Source organism: Rhinatrema bivittatum, chromosome 1 (genome assembly GCF_901001135.1).
Source record: "Rhinatrema bivittatum chromosome 1, aRhiBiv1.1, whole genome shotgun sequence".
Taxonomy (NCBI): Eukaryota; Metazoa; Chordata; class Amphibia; order Gymnophiona; family Rhinatrematidae; genus Rhinatrema; species Rhinatrema bivittatum.
The window spans coordinates 264,521,381-264,539,429 of NC_042615.1; the positions used below are offsets into that span (position 1 = coordinate 264,521,381).

Sequence of the window (18,049 nt, forward strand, 5' to 3'; positions counted from 1 at the left end):
AAAGAGGTTAGGACTTTTCAGCTTGGAGAAGAGACGGCTGAGGGGGGATATGATAGAGATATTTAAAATCATGAGAGGTCTAGAACGGGTAGATGTGAATCGGTTATTTACTCTTTCGGATAATAGGAAGACTAGGGGGCACTCCATGAAGTTAGCATGTGGCACATTTAAAACTAATCGGAAAAAGTTCTTTTTTACTCAACGCACAATTAAACTCTGGAATTTGTTGCCAGAGGATGTGGTTAGTGCAGTTAGTATAGCTGTGTTTAAAAAAGGATTGGATAAGTTCTTGGAGGAGACTTAGTTTTTGGGTACTTGCCAGGTTCTTATGGCCTGGATTGGCCACTGTTGGAAACAGGATGCTGGGCTTGATGGACCCTTGGTCTGATCCAGTATGGGTTGTTCTTAGGTTCTATGGCGGAGGAAGGGGATGCTTTGTTGTGTCTGTGGACTCTTGGGCTGGGATGAGGTTGGCTCTACCAGCAGGGAGGAGCCCTGCAGGTTCTCACCGCCAGCAGGTGGACCCAGGCGAAGCAGAGACCAGTCTGGAGATTCACACTTCACTAGCCTTCATTCCCCTCGGGTTGAGTCTTTGGGTGCCAGGGCTGGCAAGACTTAGGCGAAGGTCTCTGGAGAACTTTAGAGTCATGATCCAAGGACAGGCTAAGGTCAGAGGCAGGCGGCGGTCATGCATATCAAGAGTTCAGGCAAAGATCAGAAAAGGTATCTGCCTTAGAGAGAGGAAGAGGGATGAACAGGGCTGGAGAAGGTTGGGGCAAACAACATGCACTACAATTGTAGCTGGACTTGTTGCTGCGGCAAGGTGCATCGGGGAAGCTGCCCTTATATAGGGCAATGATTGATTGGTGATGTCATCAGCAGGGGCTGCAGGGTCTTTCCCACAATGGTCCCTTTAAAAGACTCGGTGTTGGGCGCGCACGTGCCTAAGGGGAGCAATGAGAGGCAGGGGCTGGCGGTGTCCTGCCGCATGGCACTCAGTGGCCTCCTGTGGCAGCGTTCTGGTGTGCAGGGGATGGCAGCAGCCAGCCTGGCCACGAAGGTAAGCGCGATGGCTCTCGGGGGCAGCCCACGAGCCGTTAAAGGCAGCATGCGTGCTAGATGGCACCTGGTTTCCCAGAGATATAGAGAATGTAACTTTTATTTGAAAAGCTATTTTGTCTGTGATGTGTGATGATGTGAAGGGTATATTTTATTTGCCATGTGTCCTTGGGGAGCATTTCAACATCACCACCTTCAATCTTCAAATTCAAAGTGGTCATGTAGGGAAGGATTTCTATTAGCTATCAGTTATGATAATACAGTTCTCCTATTCCAGAAGTTTCCATGCTGTTTCTGTTTGGCACCCACTTTGGAGCTGGAGAAAAATCCCAGGAGCCCTATCAAAGTAAACTCCTCTAACAATTTCCATCAAGCTGTTATTTTTTTTTTATAGCTCTAATGATATGATGGTTGTAAAACGATTCTCTAATTTATCAGATAATGATACAAATATAGTTGACAATTTACTTTTAAAATAATTTGCAAAATGCGTACTGCTCTTGTTACTTTTGATTTTCTGGGCTGAGTGTCTGTGGTAGTGCTTCATCTCATGACCCACTTACAGTTCTTCCATTACCCGCTAGTTCTAAAGTGCAGTTTGAGAACTGGGTAAGTATCCCAGTGGCTGTCCACTGTACTATTTACCAGATAAACCCTGGTAAAAATCTGGAAAGATTCCATAAATGCAGTCAGAAAGTTAAAATATAGGTGCAGAATCCCAAAAGTTACTAGCAGCACACATCAGAAGCAATAGTATGCAGTTAAGAATAGTATCAGTAAGGCAGTATTCCAAGAGAAAGGAAAACTGGAAAGGTTCTCTGCATTTGAAAATTTACTTACTGTATTAACCCATATGTCTTATCACCCAGGAAATTTGCTGTAGTGTTGATGACTATTTTGCCGCATCTTTCTTCAGAGCATTCAGGCACTTCAGAGCATTCAGGCAAACAAATTGCAGGAAAAAAGTTTAAAAAGCAAGAAAATGTAGTAGATAGGCTGTACCGCTTGCAAAATGTTATGCCAAATTTTTCCAGATGTCATGACGGTCTTGTAAAAATCTAGTGGTACACAGCAGAGGAAAAACTGAATCTCCTCAAAGAGTTTACAGTCTAATTGAAGAAAAGACCAAAGCACAAGAAAAACCTAAGCACGCAGAGGTTGTGGTTTATGAGTGAACTCATTATATGTCACTATGTTTATCACAGAAATATCTTCGAAGAAGAAAATTTTGCTTGTTCGCTGCATTCTACTCTGCCACCATGCTTCAGGATGTTGATGATGCCATTCAGTTTGAAGTCAGTATTGGGAATTATGGCAACAAATTTGATACCACCTGTCTCCCCTTGGCATCTACAACTCAGTACAGCAGGGCTGTATTTGATGGTGAGTAATGCAAATGTTTTGCAGTGGATGTGCCATTTTCCTATAATCTCATATTAGAGTTTACTGCATGGCTTCCCAAATCTGTCCTGAGGATATCCACAGTGATTATGAATGAGATAATTTTGCAAACATTGGAAACCCAGTATCTGCACGTTTATCTCATGCATATTTATTATGGATAATCTGAAAATCTGACTGGCTGTAGGATCCCCAGGATTAGTTTAGGAAGCCGTGGCCTACCATATGATTATAAGAATTAACCATGCCTTATCTATACCAATTTCTACCTTCTGATTGACTGAGTATCTCCTCTCCACCAACAGAGCTCACAGCACTGAATGCTTCCTCATGCAATTCTCATGACCAGCATCATTGAAAGATGTATTTTCAGGCCTGCCCAGTGGCTCGAGCAGTAAGTGCTGTGCTCTACCAACCAGAGGGTCCCCAGTGAATTAAAAAGTCAGATTTTTGGCTCCCTTGGTCAGCTGTATCTAGAGAGACCGTGGAGGGAGCTTTTATAGTCCTGGGGAGGAAGGGAAGGAGTCAGTCATTGCTTAAGGGTTACACCTACTGGCTAAATTCAGGGCCCATGCATGAAGGGTCCCTGGCACATGGTCCCCGACCCAGGACTGTTAACTGAAACGTTATCCATCTAAATGGCAAAATCGGCATATTTAAAGACTTATCCGGTAAATTCTAGCCAGAAAACTAGTTGCCATGTACTCAGTGGAAATGGTAAACAAGGAGGCCCTCTATTCCCTGTAGGAGGTTGAGACAGAAGCTGAAGTTGGCTGTTCATCCAATCAGACTATTCCCAATCAGTCTGTTCATTCAATGTCTTTGTCATAATGTCCATAGCCTTCAGCAACACCTGCATCCAAAGGGTTGGTAAATGCATTTCCTTTCCCAGAGACTTAAAGCCTTTGCAGACTCTTTTGTGTAGTGGTTGTTTTCCTGATACTATTGGATGGCCAAAAAGCAGGGATTGTGTGATGGTGAGGCCTTCCACAGTTTGTACATGATGAATCCAGCGAAGTGTCAATGGAGTTAGTGACAGGGGCTTCGAGTTGGCTGTCTCTGATGGTAGAATCTCTGTTACTGACTCATTTTGAATCTGTCTGCAATCTCCATGTCTGGCATGCTGAGCATTTGATGCCCCCTTTCAAGGATGTGCCCCTTCTGGGTACTGGGTCCACCCCACCTGCTCTTCAGGGTATTGGGTTCTCCCACCTTTCAACAGGCACAATGAGTATCTAAGGCTAAGCATCCCTGGATATTGAAACTTGTTTTGGGATTGTAAACTACTGACCTGTTGTCTTGTCATGCAATTTTGTTACAATATCTAGGCCCTTGGCAATCCTAAAAATGGCTTCCGGTCCTGAATGGCACTGATTCTTTCCCCTAGTTTGCTCAGTCAGTAAGGAGAAGCACAGCTGCCTTCTATCTTGCTCTGAGGTTGACATGTCTTGGCTGCCTTCTCCTTGATGGGTCATCTACAGTTTTAATGCCAATGACAAATTTGCTTGATGTTCCTAAGTGACATTTGTAAGCTGCTGATTCATAAACTCTTCTTATCTTCCCTCTGCCAAACACAGTCAATGGAGATGGTCAGGGTGATTTAAGAAGCCTGAGAGCAGGGAGGGTCACAGAAGAGGGAAAGAAGATGGAATGACAAATGGTTCACAAAGGAAGAGGGACAGAGTGGGTATGAGGAGGGAGGGGGAGACAAAGATGGAAGGCTAGGAGGGTGTAAGAGAAAGGAGGGTTACAGCTGAGTGGAGAATGACGGAAAAATGGTTGGTTGGGAGTGAGATACCAGAATTGGAAGACCGGAATGGGGTGATGGAAGAATAATATGGGATAAAGGGGTGAGAGTTAAAAATAGATAAGATGTACAAGGATGAGAGGTGTGAAGTGGTGATGGATGGAAAAAGCAGATAACAGAGATGAGGAGAAGTGACATGGAAAATGGAAGAGGTGGAGGAAGGAGAGTCATAGAAAGAAAAGTAACATGGAAAGAAAAACAGTGAAAGGACTAAGAGAAACTAGAAGATAAAAGCAAAGGAAAGTCATGATCTCTTCTCTTACTCATCTTTTGTTCAACACTTGACCTTCTAGGCTGAAAGCAAGGGATGCCAGGTTTAAATCTTTTATAGAAAGGCTTATATTCCATGCCCTTCAGTCATAGAGTGTTCAGTGTGACTCACAATCAATATTAAATAACCATAAAAGATATTAATAAAACATCATTATAAAAAATATACATAAATGCATAAAACAATTAAAAACAATCATGACCATCACTCAAAGGCTTCTTCTCCTGCAGATACTCTTTGTGACCTTGTGTTGGGCATGTTACGTCACCCTTCATTGCCTCTGGTACAACTTATATTGTTAGCCCTCTAGGGCATGGAAGTAACTACAGTAGCTGAACTGTAACTCGCCTTGAACTCAGAATTGAAAAATGCAAGTCATTAAATCTAAAATCCAAATCCTAAGCAGACTCAGAGGTCATGCTCCTAGCATACCCATGCATACAGACTTTCTCTCGTCTCCTTTTATGCTCACAATTATACCAGACGACAAAGAACAATCAATAATATGAGAAACAGTAGAGGAAAAAGGAGAACAAGACAGAACACCCCAACATGTTCAATAATCATTTATATCCTTGTAATTGAATCCGCCATGTCCAGGTCCACTTGTTGTCCCCTTTCTGCATGCAGCACTGACTGGGAGAGCAGGTGCTTTGGAGACAGAGGAGGAGCTTAGAGAAAACGTTTCAGTGAACATGCACAAAATAGCACACAGTTGGTAAATAATATTCTGTGCAACCATATTAATGCTCAATAATTATATTACTACTACCTTTTATTTTTTGCAATTTTTTAATCTTATTGAATAGTAATTTAAATATGATTTTAAATTTGCAAGCTAATGTTTGCTATTTAGCATAAATATAGGCACATGCATTCTTTCCGTAGCAGGACTTGGAGTTGTTGAATTAGACTTCTTGGGGTTATGAGGAGAAATACACTTATCAATTTGCTTCAGTGAACAAACAGTGGAACACACAGACGTTTTGTGCTCCTAAGGACTTCTCAGAGGTTGATGTTAGAAATTAGAAAACACAGTCTATTTACAGTAAATGTGCCTGCTTGTGTTGAACAAATATTCTCTCCTCTACTTTGTCCTTTTTGCTCCGTGTGCTAGAGGTGCAGACTTCCCAACAGGAAGTAACAGGACCCAGGGGATATCTTTTTTAGGGTAGAAATAATTCCATTGGTGTCCAGCCCCAGCCCAAGTGGTCAGATCCAATAGTGTGATAACATAAGAAAATGCCATACTGGGTCAGACCAAGGGTCCTTGAAGCCCAACATCCTAGTTCCAACAGTGGCCAATCCAGGCCATAAGAACCTGGCTAGTACCCAAAAACTAAGTTTATTCCATGTTACTAATGCCAGTAATAGCAGTGGCTATTCCCGAAATCAACTTGAATAATAGCAATTAATAGACTTTGCTTTCAAGAACTTATCTAAACCTTTTTTGAACCCAGCTACACTAAATGCCATAACCATATCCTCTGGCAACTAATTCCTGAGCTTAATTGTGCGCTGAGTAAAAAAAAAATTTTTCTTTGATTAGTTTTAAATGTGCCACATGCTAACTTCATGGAATGCCCCTAGTCCTTCTATTATCCAAAAGAGTAAATAACTGATTCACATTTAACCATTCTAGGCCTCTCATGATTTTAAACACCTCTATCATATCCCCCCTCAGCCGTCTCTTCTCCAAGCTGAAAAGTCCTAACCTCTTTAGCCTTTCCTCATAGGGGAGCTTTTCCATCCCCTTTATCATTTTGGTTCCCCTTCTCTGTACCTTCTCCATCGCAACTATATCTTTTTTGAGATGCGGTGACTAGAACTGTACACAGTACTCAAGGTGTGGTCTCACCATGGAGCGATACAGAGGCATTATGACATTTTCCGTTTTATTAACCATTCCCTTCCTAATAATTCCTAACATTCTGTTTGCTTTTTTGACTGCCGCAGCACACTGAACCGACGATTTTAATGTATTATCCACTATGATGCCTAGATCTTTTTCCTAACATCATATGGGTTATTTTTCCCTACATGCATGGGTTTGGCTAGCACACCAAAACTTGGGGATTTGTTATTAATTTTCCACTGGACTGAATAATTAAAGGCTGTTCAGGGAATCCATGGAAGTGTGATCCAAGTTGTTCAGACTAGTTCACTGGAATATGATCAGCTTCTCATGGTACCAGCCCGGTTGTTTAGGAATGCAGCTAGTGAGGGGGTCTTGCTTAGAAGAGAAGGTTAGGGGGTCATGATAAATCTATCCACGTCTTCCAGATTCTTCTGGCATCCTAACTTTTCACAGAACCACTAGCACAGGCTCATTCACACTCAGAGACGGCCTGAGACATGTTGGCACCTAGGTCAGGCTAATAATTTAGTGCCCCCCCCCCCGGTGAGATTTCAGCACCCCTATTGGTTGGCACCCCAGTAGATTGCCCAATTGGCCTGTCCCTTAATCCAGCCCTGCTCACACTCTCCTGGAGAAGTCTCTAGATTTCTCGGGGATTCTGATAATCTCTGTTGAGCAAGATGGGTGCAGTAGATGATACTGTTTCCTTTGTGGGGGTATAAATGTGCTTAAATGAGGCAAAGGGATCTTACAGTAAAATAATTAGCATGCTCGTGGTAAAAAATGGTCAGTGTATATTTTGATGGCTCAACCTATCATTTTGTCTTGCTCAGGGATTCTTCACTTCAGAGATCTGTAAAGAGAAAGAAGCTTAGGAGTTAAATTTCAATAAGGTGATGAGCAGGGTTTTAGCTGGCTATTTTATAGCCAGCCAAATTTAAACAAATTGGTGATTCTAAATAGCAGGCTTTAGAGATAGAGAAAAAAGAGTTAGTTGCAACAATCACTCTTTCATCTCCAAGCTTCTCCATTTGTGTGTACATCTCCTGGTTACCTCCATGAGTACTGCTGTGCATTTTTGTTCTGAGCAATGACAGCAAGGTGACCTCTCTTAGAAGAGACTATGGCAGGTTGTGTTATAGAAGGTGGCTTACAAGAGTGGGATGTGTGAAGGTAGAACCATCTCTGTTGTGGAATACCTTCAGAGGTTGCAGGATAGTTAATGGAATGATGAACCCCTTGTGTATTAGATGTGGCTCCAGTGGCCAGTGCTCCTAGCCATGCCGTCCTGTATGAAAGGTGATTGCGAAATTGTGAGGCATGATAGCAATTCAGGGGTTGGTATTGTATGTGTAGGGGAGGAAGATAGTGTCCTGTGAATGTTGTTTGTTCATGGAGAAGATAGCTATGAATATTGACATGTGGAGAATATAAACTGTATATGGAGAAAATGTTTTTATGTAACTCCTTTTTCGTGGATGGGCTGAATCCTAAGAGGCCAATAAAAAAAACCAAACAGCTCAATGCAGGCTTAACTCAAAATTTTCCACACTCACAGTCCTCGCCAACCATCAGCTGTGGGTCCATGTTTCTTGAGGAGAAGGATGATTTTCAAGACCCATTTCTGAGGTAGAATCCCTTCTGTGTGTGTTACTATGGATGTTTGGGATAGGTACATTGACAAACCAGGCTGGACTTGCTGGATTGGTGTTCAAAATAAAATGTGCTTTGATTGAGTGCATAGCAATTAATTGGAGCAAATAATAAAGTGCCCAGTTACATCCAGGCTCTTCACCCACATTGGAGAACAGGTTTAAAGTGCCTCCACCTCTGTGAAGGTATTCCTCAGTACAGGGGCTTGGAACTTGCTTAACCTCCATGGGGTGGAATGATAATTGTCCTATGGTGGCTGGGGTGTCCTAATCTTGATGGGTGTCTCCTTTCCACAGTACCTGAGGTCCACAGGTATTCTCGATCTCCAACCTGGCTGTGCCCTGTGTCCCCGGGTGGAAACTCCTTTGGGTGTTTCTAGATGTCCTGCTCCTCTTCTTTACTTCTCCCTTGTATTCTTCTTAGAATCAGCTGGGTGCAGGCCTTCCTGAAGGAAAGCCCTCTTACTGGAAACAGTATTTATTTACTGCCTCTTGCTATGGGGTAAGGAAGGGGGCAGAAAAATCTTCCTTCCCAAAATCAGAGAAATAAAACAGGATGTCTTTTTTTCAACTTGTTGGTAGCTACAAACCCCTCTTGGACAAGGTGAAGAGGCACCTCAGCTCCCTCCTGACCACCTGGACAGGGGATACAGCCTGCCAGGAAGGCACAGGTCCTCACTAGAAAATTAACTCAGAAAAAGGGCAAAAATCCTTCTTCTCACTCTCTAGTCCCCCAGCACACAAAAGAGAACTGGCAAGGCAATGCCTCTCCCTTTTGCTAGGCAGGGACCTAACTTGGAGAACACACTGAAACAGTTCTTAATCCTTCCAAAACAAACTCTACACTGCTTCCACTAGTCTAGGCTAGCGCCCTGCCCCTTGTGCTTCAGGAGCTCTTCATTCCAGCCGTCCTCTGGGGAGGTGCTGTTTAGAATGCTATGCCCCTCTGCCGATGTCTAACCCAAGGGCTGGGAGCTAGGGCCATCTGGTGGAGACTCCAAGAGGTCTCTATATTTATTTTTAAAATTGGACATCTTATGTACTGCAGCTTGATAAGGGATTGGTGGGTTGTTGGGGTTTTTTTATTGTAGTGTCATTTTTAATGATGTGTTTGAGTGCTGGGGTTTCTTGTCTGAATCCTTTGAAATCAGGATGAATAATTTAGTATGCTAATAAAGCCCAATGTAGAGTGAAGTGTGGGCAGTCGTTTTTGACTTCTTGCCCTTAGATTGTGCTTATGAAAAGCCTGAGCATGTCCAGTGTGGTTTCCATGCCTTGTTATGTATAGGTCTGAATCACCCTAGCAACTTTATATGTCTGATAGGAGAAAATCAGTTCATGCATGGGGTAATGGGGCAGCTGATACATTTCATAGTTTGGAGCTGGGCAGGCCTCGAATGTCATCTTATGTGCTGGTTATCATCCAGTTCACTTCCCTTTGGCCTCCCATACAGCCACTCTCTGAATCTTTGAATAGTGATATTTTTTTATTCATTCTGTGGCCTTTTTGAATATCTGTTTGCCATCACCTGCTTTCCAATCTCAGAGGGGGTGTATTGACCCCTCAATCTATATTTATAGAAATAAGAATAATTCTTGAAATAATAAAATACTATAAATCTTTTTGTTATCTTTACTTTCTTATTGAAATAAAGGCAATATAAACCTTTTTATATCACTTTCAAGAGAGTCGCATAAAAAATTAGGCCAGGATCAGTGATAGTTTATCACATCCAAATGTAATCATATTTTAGTAAGCATCATTTGTATGCCTAGATTTATAAAACATGCTTATTTGCATAGACATTTGCACAATCTGTTGAAATTGTGGCTACACTTTGTGCATAAAAATGGGTTTAGGGAGGAAAAAAGATTACAATAAATCTTTAGGACATAGCATGATGATATTTTTGAGTCTTTAGTTGATTTTAGATGCAAAAAACCAGTTATTACCTTCTATTGAATATATCCCCGAGTATCTTAGAAATGTACACCAGAGGTTAGATACTATGAGGAAGCATAGGTAGATTTAGGTATAATTGATTGCTTTGCTTAGAACTAATTGAGAAGTACCTGTGCTCTGTTTTGCAGGCTGCCAGTATTATTTCTTGCCCTGGAGCAATGTTAAGCCAGTGGTTGTGCTGTCTTCATACTGGGAAGATATCAGTCACAGAACAGATGTACAAAATATGCTTCAGCGTACTGCAGACCAATTGGTAAGTAAAATTACATTTTTAAAAAAATATATATGAATGATTAAAATGCTTTTCGGATTTTGATTTTGACTTTTATGGTAGATGTTTTAAAATATTTCAGCCATTTCTGGTTCACGGATTTTATCATAGCAGGAATCTCTAACTATCACTAGAATTGCACATTTTTGTGCTGATACACGCTTTAAAAGCTTGCACAATCAAGCTTAATGCCTCTGTATCACTCCATGGTGAGACTATACCTTGAATTTTGTGTACAATTCTGGTCGCCGCATCTCAAGAAAGATATAGTTGCAATGGAGAAGGTACAGAGAAGGGCAACCAAAATGATAAAGGGGATGGAACAGCTCCCCTGTGAGGAAAGACTGAAGAGGTTAGGGCTGTTCAGCTTGGAGAAGAGACGGCTGAGGGGGGATATGATAGAGGTCTTTAAGATCATGAGAGGTCTTGAATGAGTAGATGTGAATCGGTTATTTACACTTTCAAATAATAGAAGGACTAGGGGGCATTCCATGAAGTTAGCAAGTAGCACATTTAAGACTAATTGGAGAATATTCTTTTTCACTCAATGCACAATTAAGCTCTGGAATTTGTTGCCAGAGGATGTGGCTAGTGCAGTTAGTGTAGCTGGGTTTAAAAAAGGTTTGGATAAGTTATTGGAGGAGAAGTCCATTAACTGCTATTAATCAAGTTTACTTAGGGAATAGCCACTGCTATTAATTGCATCAGTAGCATGGGATCTTCTTAGTGTTTGGGTGGTTGCCAGGTTCTTGTGGCCTGGTTTGGCCTCTGTTGGAAACAGGATGCTGGGCTTGATGGAGTCTTGGTCTGACCTAGCATGGCAATTTCTTATGTTCTTAGTGTACATGATCACAGCAGGTTGAAAATCTCTGACTTTGTTCATTTTTTTTAATGAACTTTTATTTCTGAAAATTTTAGCCTCTTACCCCCTTCACTGTTTGATTTACAAGTAGAAAGAACCGGTAAACACCAAGGATTCTTAATTCTTTATTCAGCACTAAGCATCAGAAAAGCCTTTTGGTTGCTACTGCAATATTGGACCGGTTTCCGGTTTGTTTCTTTTGACCTTCTGATTTACAAGTGGAACATCCTGGAACCACTGACTGGCACGTTTGTGTGCCAGTGCAAATTTAAAGGCTTGTACAATCAGTGTACATGATTGTAGTGGGTTGAAATTCTGTGATTTTGTAGATTTTTTAATGAATTTTGATTTTTGAAAATGTTATACCCCCATCCCCTTCAGTGTTTGCTCCACAATTTGGAACACCCTAGAACTGCTGCTGGCATGTTTTTGTGCCAGTGAATATGTCTCTTTTTCTACTTATCATAATTTGTGGGTAAAATTCTCAGAAACCAAAGATCATCATGTAATCTTATTATTAGTAATGACATACTCTCCCCCTAGAAGCAGGGGCCATGCTATTTGATGATTTACACAATATCAGCTTTCCTAATCCACATGTCCAACTTTGGGTACACAAAACTCTGCTGCTAGTAATGACAAAGGTCCTGAGTTCACTGTACCAGGGCAGTGGGTACAGTAGAGAGTAGTGTGTATGGTAGAAAGAATAAATAAAGGCAAGTATTTTTATAATCATATTTCATATGAGATGTGCAAGCACAGTAGAAATAAAGAGAGAAGAGGCAAGATGTGATGAGTTAGATCTGAGAAATGTCTGTAAAGATTTTTCTGTATGTGTGTTCTTGTTTACTGATTTCTCAAGAGGGTGCCTTTCATGACAAAGGCTGTAAATAGCTATTAATAGTTCCTTATCTATTTGTATTGTTTGAGATGATTGCTTCAGTCTGACTAAGATTTACCTCAAGCAATCTTTAGAATTCAGTGTCTTATCAAAGAAGTACTTGCTTTCCATTAAGAGAATTATTTGTGTTCAATAATTTTCAGAAGCATCTATTTGAGCCTGATTAGATCAAGTTATGTATATGTGCACTGTATATCATATCATATAAGATCCAACTTGAATTACTTTCAGGCTGATTCAGTAAAGTCCGCGGGAGAGGGGGTGAACGCCCGCTCTCCCGGCATGTGCACAGGCCACTCTCCTGTGCGCGTGATTCTGTATTTAAATGAGGCCCAGCGGTAAAAACGGGCAAAAGGAGGCGCTATGGACACTATTTATTTTATTTATTTATTTTAAGTTTTTCTATACCGGCATTCGCGATAAATATCGCATCATGTCGGTTTAACAATTAACAAGTGGATAGGGAACAAAGTCAAAAAATAACATTTAGTAATAAATAATAATAATAATAGTAGTAAAAAACATAAAACAAGAGAAGGCTAAGGAATGCAGTTACAATAAAACAAGGGAATAAAATAACTTGGATCGGAGAAAAGAAGCAGGGGTTTAAATAGAAAGAACATATATGCCAGTCAATGTGCTTATAGCATTGATGAATTGCCCTTATGAGGTAGGGATGTTAATTACCATGATTAAGGCAAAGTCTGGGCGACTGGTTGATAATGGAATAGGTTCCGTTTAGTTCATGGAAATGCTTTCATGGAAATGCTTTCACTAGCGCGTCCCTAGTGCCTCCTTTTGGACCGAAGCGGCGGCTGTCAGCGGGTTTGACAGCCGACGCTCAATTTTGCCGGTGTCGGTTCTCGAGCCTGCTGACAGCCACGGGCTCGGAAACCGGACGCCGGCAACAATTTTTAAAATTTTTTTTTTACTTTTGGAAAGTTTCGGGACCTCCGACTTAATATCGCCATGATATGGAGGGTGCACAGAAAAGCAGTTTTTTACTGGGAGGAGAATTAGCCTAGTGGTTAGAGCAGTGGATTATGAACCAGGAGACCAGGGTGCGAGTCCTGCTGTCGCTCCTTGTGACCTTGGGCAAGTCACTTTACCCTCCATTGCCTCAGGTACAAAAACTTAGATTGTAAGCCCTCTGGGGATAGAGAAATACCTACAGTACCTGAATATAAACTGGTGTGATATCTCAATTGAGATCAAATGTCAGTATATTAAAAAAAATAATAATAATTTTAGGGTACAATGCACAATGAAAACTTTGTTGGTTTGAGTGTGGCATGGCAATGGTTTCCTTTCGTATAGTGGCACCTCTTGGCAACATAGATGATGGGTGATAAATGCTGTCCAGTAATCTTTCAAAGAGGAACTATTAGGGAAGAGAAATAGACAAGAAATCAATTGCAGCCTCTTGGATTAATTAATCATAGTACTGGAGAAGTTTAAGCATCTCTCGCTTCAAAAATATTTTAGAACATTAGCCTTGCCATCTGGAAAACACATCTGATTGTCTACCTTCAGGTTCTGACTTGAAAAACTCAGGGGGGGGGGGGGGGGGGGTGATATTCAGCTGCATGGCGACTAGTTAAGTTAGCCGGATATGAGTTATCCATACAACTTAACTAGCTCGATAACTCATTATCCAGCTAGAATTTAGCCGGATAAGTCATTTAATATCATGGCTAAGCCATTGAGATGGATAACTTTTCAGTTATCCAATTAAATAGCTTATGAATATCGACCTCAGGAAAACTTAATAGCTATTCAACATCCTTCTCCATCACTGGCTCCATAAAAACATTTGAAACTTTCCATTGTATGAACATGTGTACTCTTTTCATTTTGTTATATTTTCAAACTTCTGTTAAGCGTCCAGACTTGTTTTAAAGTATTCAGGGGTTTTTTGTATTTATTGCTCTTCTGCTTTGACAAACGGGTTAGGATGAAGTGTTCTTTTGGCTGAATACTTAGTTGCCTGTGTAATTCATTATGATATGAAGTCCTATTTCTTTCTTTCTCACAGGAAATTTCTGGAAATTTCTCTAAATCATAGTAAAAATCCCTAAAAACGAAAAGCTATATATGTGCATTTATGATGTCCTGATTTCCAAGAATTTTGATAATCCACTTTTTGACAGCAAAACAGTAAAATCTATGCCTGGTGGTAACGTTTTCTGCTCTTCTACCTGGGTATTTTCCCTTCAAAAATTAGCAAGTGCATAGTATGCGTGACAAGTGTCTTGCAGCTTCGCACTTGTTATTTGTGTGGATGGCCAAGCAGGGACAAATTAGCGCACATTCTTTCTAAAAACAAATGTATGTGTGCTGTTTTATTTCCCTGCCCTAAGCACGCCCACAGGATGAGCACTGTGGAAGCCAGGCTGCTTTCAAGTCAAGCTATTTTACCAACTTAAATACCTTTGAATATTGCCCCATGTATTTATATATACATATAGGGAATTTTCCCTTTCCTATCAGATGTTTTCCTGTGTTTTCATTGTTTATTGTGTGTATGTGCTTTCAACTGCTTCCTGATCCTATCAACGAGCATCTTACAAAGGCCCTGAGTAGCTGTAAGAGATACTGGTAAGGAAAGAATCATGGCTGCAGTAGTAGCCACCAAATAAACCATCTGCTTTAACGTACCTGGAATTCTTTGTAGCAGAGGTATACACCCACAAGAAAGAAGGATAAGCTAAACAGTTTTTTCTTGTCTGTTTATCTACATCTGTAAGGGAATTTCCTTATCAGTGTTCAGACAACCAAGATTAAGTCAACACGCTATAGTAAATAAATATGCTCAGGGCTCGATTCATTAACCAGCACTATTATTAGTGTAGAGACCCTATGGTATTCACTAGATGGCCCTAGATCCCTGCCTTTAGTTAGACAGGGATAAGGGAGAAACCATCCCCTCCCGCTGAGGATTGTGTAAGATGAAGGGAGGGTCAGGTCAATGAGCCATGTGGTCTTTTGAGTTGGCTTACAGAGAGTAAGGAGCTGCTTTTGGGTATCTCTATCTAAGTTAGGGCCTACCCACCTGAATTGGGGTTTTGTTACAGAGGACAGTCTTTACAGCAAACTCCGTGACTGTGAGGATCTGTCTCCAGTTTTGAGAAGAGACTTTTATTGCACTTTATTTAGATTTGGATCTCATTGATGGTGAGATCCTGGTCCCACCCTTGTGAAGGACATGCTCCAGATCCAGAGGCCTGAAAACAGGAGATCAGAGAGCCTCAATCCATTCCAATGAAGGAATTGCAGTGAATGCATTCACCAACAGTGGAAGAACTGGGACTGTGAAAAATGTTTTTCCTATTTTTGATTGGTTGTGAAGAGGTTCAATACCACCCTCCTCATGTTTGGAGCTGGGCTGTAATAGCTAGGTTCCTGTTCAACATCAGACCTCCCCTCAAGAGAGATCACATTCGAAGAAGAATCAGGATCATTTTTGAGGCCCACAATTGGGAGCACAGGGGAAAGACCTGGACTCTGTGGGACTCAGGTACGATTTCTTGGGGCTTTGGGGATCCTCATCTCTACTATTCTTGCACCCATTTGGGATACTTGCCTACACAGAGCAGGAAGGGGTAAGCATCTTTCTACAGAATAGACCCAGGGACACATACACAGAGGACAGCGAGAGACTCCACCTTATAAATACCCAGTTGGAACTCTGATGTGAATTGGATCAGCATCTATGTGATTGGACATTTATTTAATTCTGAAGAATCCAAGTAAAATTTATTTTGAACACCCCCACTGTGTCCTGCCTGTTCCTGCAGCACAAACACCCTCAAGTAGTACAGTAGAATACATTTGCCAGACAAAAGACCATCCACCGCTTGGGCCTAGAATGTTAGCCTTCCCACTGAGGAAGTGACAGAAGAGTTAGCCCCAGAATCAAATTATTTTATGAATCCACAAGATACCAGAGAAACCTTTAAAAAAAGGGCTACATTAGTGCATATGCTAATAAGTAAGCTAATCAGTGAAATTTAGCACAGGTGAAAACTTATGCTACATTATGTGATTGTGGCTGCATATTTTAATTATGCAAATAGGGGGAAATTAACCCATTAACTCTTTCCCTCTGTTTAATGATTTGCTTATAAAAGCACAACATTTTGCTTGGCTCTTTAGCCATATAAAAGTTTGTTATTACCTGGCGGGTTGGTGCTAAATGACTAGTGTTCTGACTGCAGGTTTTAGCCCCTTAGACCCCATGACCTGGCATCTTCCCTCCTCTTAATCTTTCGTTCCTCTGTAGAGATTCCTTGGATCTCTACTAGGAATAGATGTTGAGCAAACCACTTTTATTTTGGGAGGAAACATAATAACTATAGTGTGGGTGCAGAGCTCCCCCATGTGGAAGAGAGTATACTAAAGCCAGACCACCATCTTAGATAATGGATTTTACTTGCTTTTTTCAGCATGTCTTGGCTGTCCTCTGCTATTTATTGTTGTTTGACTTAACTTTTCAATGGAGACTTTTATTTTGGATATGGGAGTTTCTCTCTACCCTATCTGTTCCTTTTATATTTTTATGATGATTTGAGTGCTGAGTACCCATTAGGTAGGGACTCAGTTAAGTTATTTTCTTTGCTACTTTAACATCAAAGATAGAACTTGCTTCCCTGAGGAATAATTTGTGGCTCTTTAGTATCCAGAGGAGAGATGACTTTCAGCCATCTAATAGAGGAGAAGGACTGAGGGGAGAAAGGAGTTGGGATGGACCCCCCTTTAGGGCCCATGAATGTATACTGGAGATTGGAGAAGAAGAGAAACAGGAGTAACATTCTGATACTAGAAGGGAGAAGAGGAGTATACTTGGTGCCATTTAAGTGCTGTGAGGAAACTGAGGAGTTCAGAGGCGAAACCTTTGTGGACAGGTAGGAGATAAATGACTGTGTAAAATGGATTTCATCTTTAATACTTCATCAATATTGTGAGGGAAGCACTGACGTGCCCTAAACCAAGAAGATAGAAACATAGAAATGATGGCAGAAAAAGACCAAACGGTCCATCCAGTCTGCCCAGCAAGGTTTCAAACTTTTTTTTTTCCATACTTTTCTGTTTCTCTTGTCCGTTTAAATAATTTTTTTGGTTCTATTTCCCTTCCACCCCCGCCATCGTAGATAGCAGTGCTGGAGCTGCATCTAAATGAAGTATCCAGCTAATTGGTTAGGGGTAGTTACCAATGTACATAATTTTCTGTACTTAGGGCCAGGGACACAAGAACACTTAGACTCAGTAAAAGGTATAAAGTAAATTTTATTTGGCATTATAAGTGTTCTTGGGAGATGCTGGATATTGGGTGCCCTTTGTCTTACAAACTGACCAGCATCTCCTTGGATACAGGAAGTGACCCTTCTTTTATAGTTAAACATACAGTATTGTCGAAACTTCTAGACTTACGTGACTGCCCAAAGACTCATTTACAGAGTCACATCATGCTGTTGTCATGACAACCTATCCCTGAACTGCCCTGACCAGTTTTCCCAGAAGTAGCCAATTTGCCCTCACTCTCCAGATAATCCTTTTGTTCTGTTAATGATCTTGTCCAGTGAGATAGTGCCTGAAGCTCCTGCCGTTGGTTTCTCCTTGTGACCCATTGAATAGGCTCACCTCCTTTGGTGCCAGCTTGTCTATCTGCTCAGAGACATTCTGCAAGTCATGCTCAGAAAGTCACTCAGAGTTCATTCAGCTCTGACAGGCCACAGAACAGCAGAGGTGTCTGGGTATTTTTCTTCTCCATATTGGTTTGCTGTTCAGGCATACTCCTCACCACCGTATTAAGCAAGCTACTCCCACGAGAGATGAGAGAAGCATCATATTAAAGACTGAATCAATTGACTTTAACATCTTAAACTTAAGCAAGACTACAAGAAGTCACAAATTTATTTGAAGCTCTTGTACCATTGAAACGAGAACTGAATCGCTGTAAAGAACATTCTCATTATTTCACACTACATCAATAAAAGTATTATTG

The 18,049-nt window shown here is 41.1% G+C and overlaps 1 protein-coding gene across 4 annotated transcripts in view; it reads left to right on the forward strand.

The window, feature by feature from the left end:
• DYSF (dysferlin) overlaps positions 1 to 18,049 on the forward strand; it is a 731,032-nt gene that overhangs the window by 224,478 nt on the left and 488,505 nt on the right. For all 4 annotated transcript variants that reach the window (XM_029594483.1, XM_029594497.1, XM_029594488.1 and 1 more), the window contains exons 19-20: positions 2,265 to 2,442; positions 10,140 to 10,264. In XM_029594483.1, the coding sequence (XP_029450343.1) occupies positions 2,265 to 2,442; positions 10,140 to 10,264 (303 nt within the window). The remainder of the gene's footprint in view (positions 1 to 2,264; positions 2,443 to 10,139; positions 10,265 to 18,049) is intronic.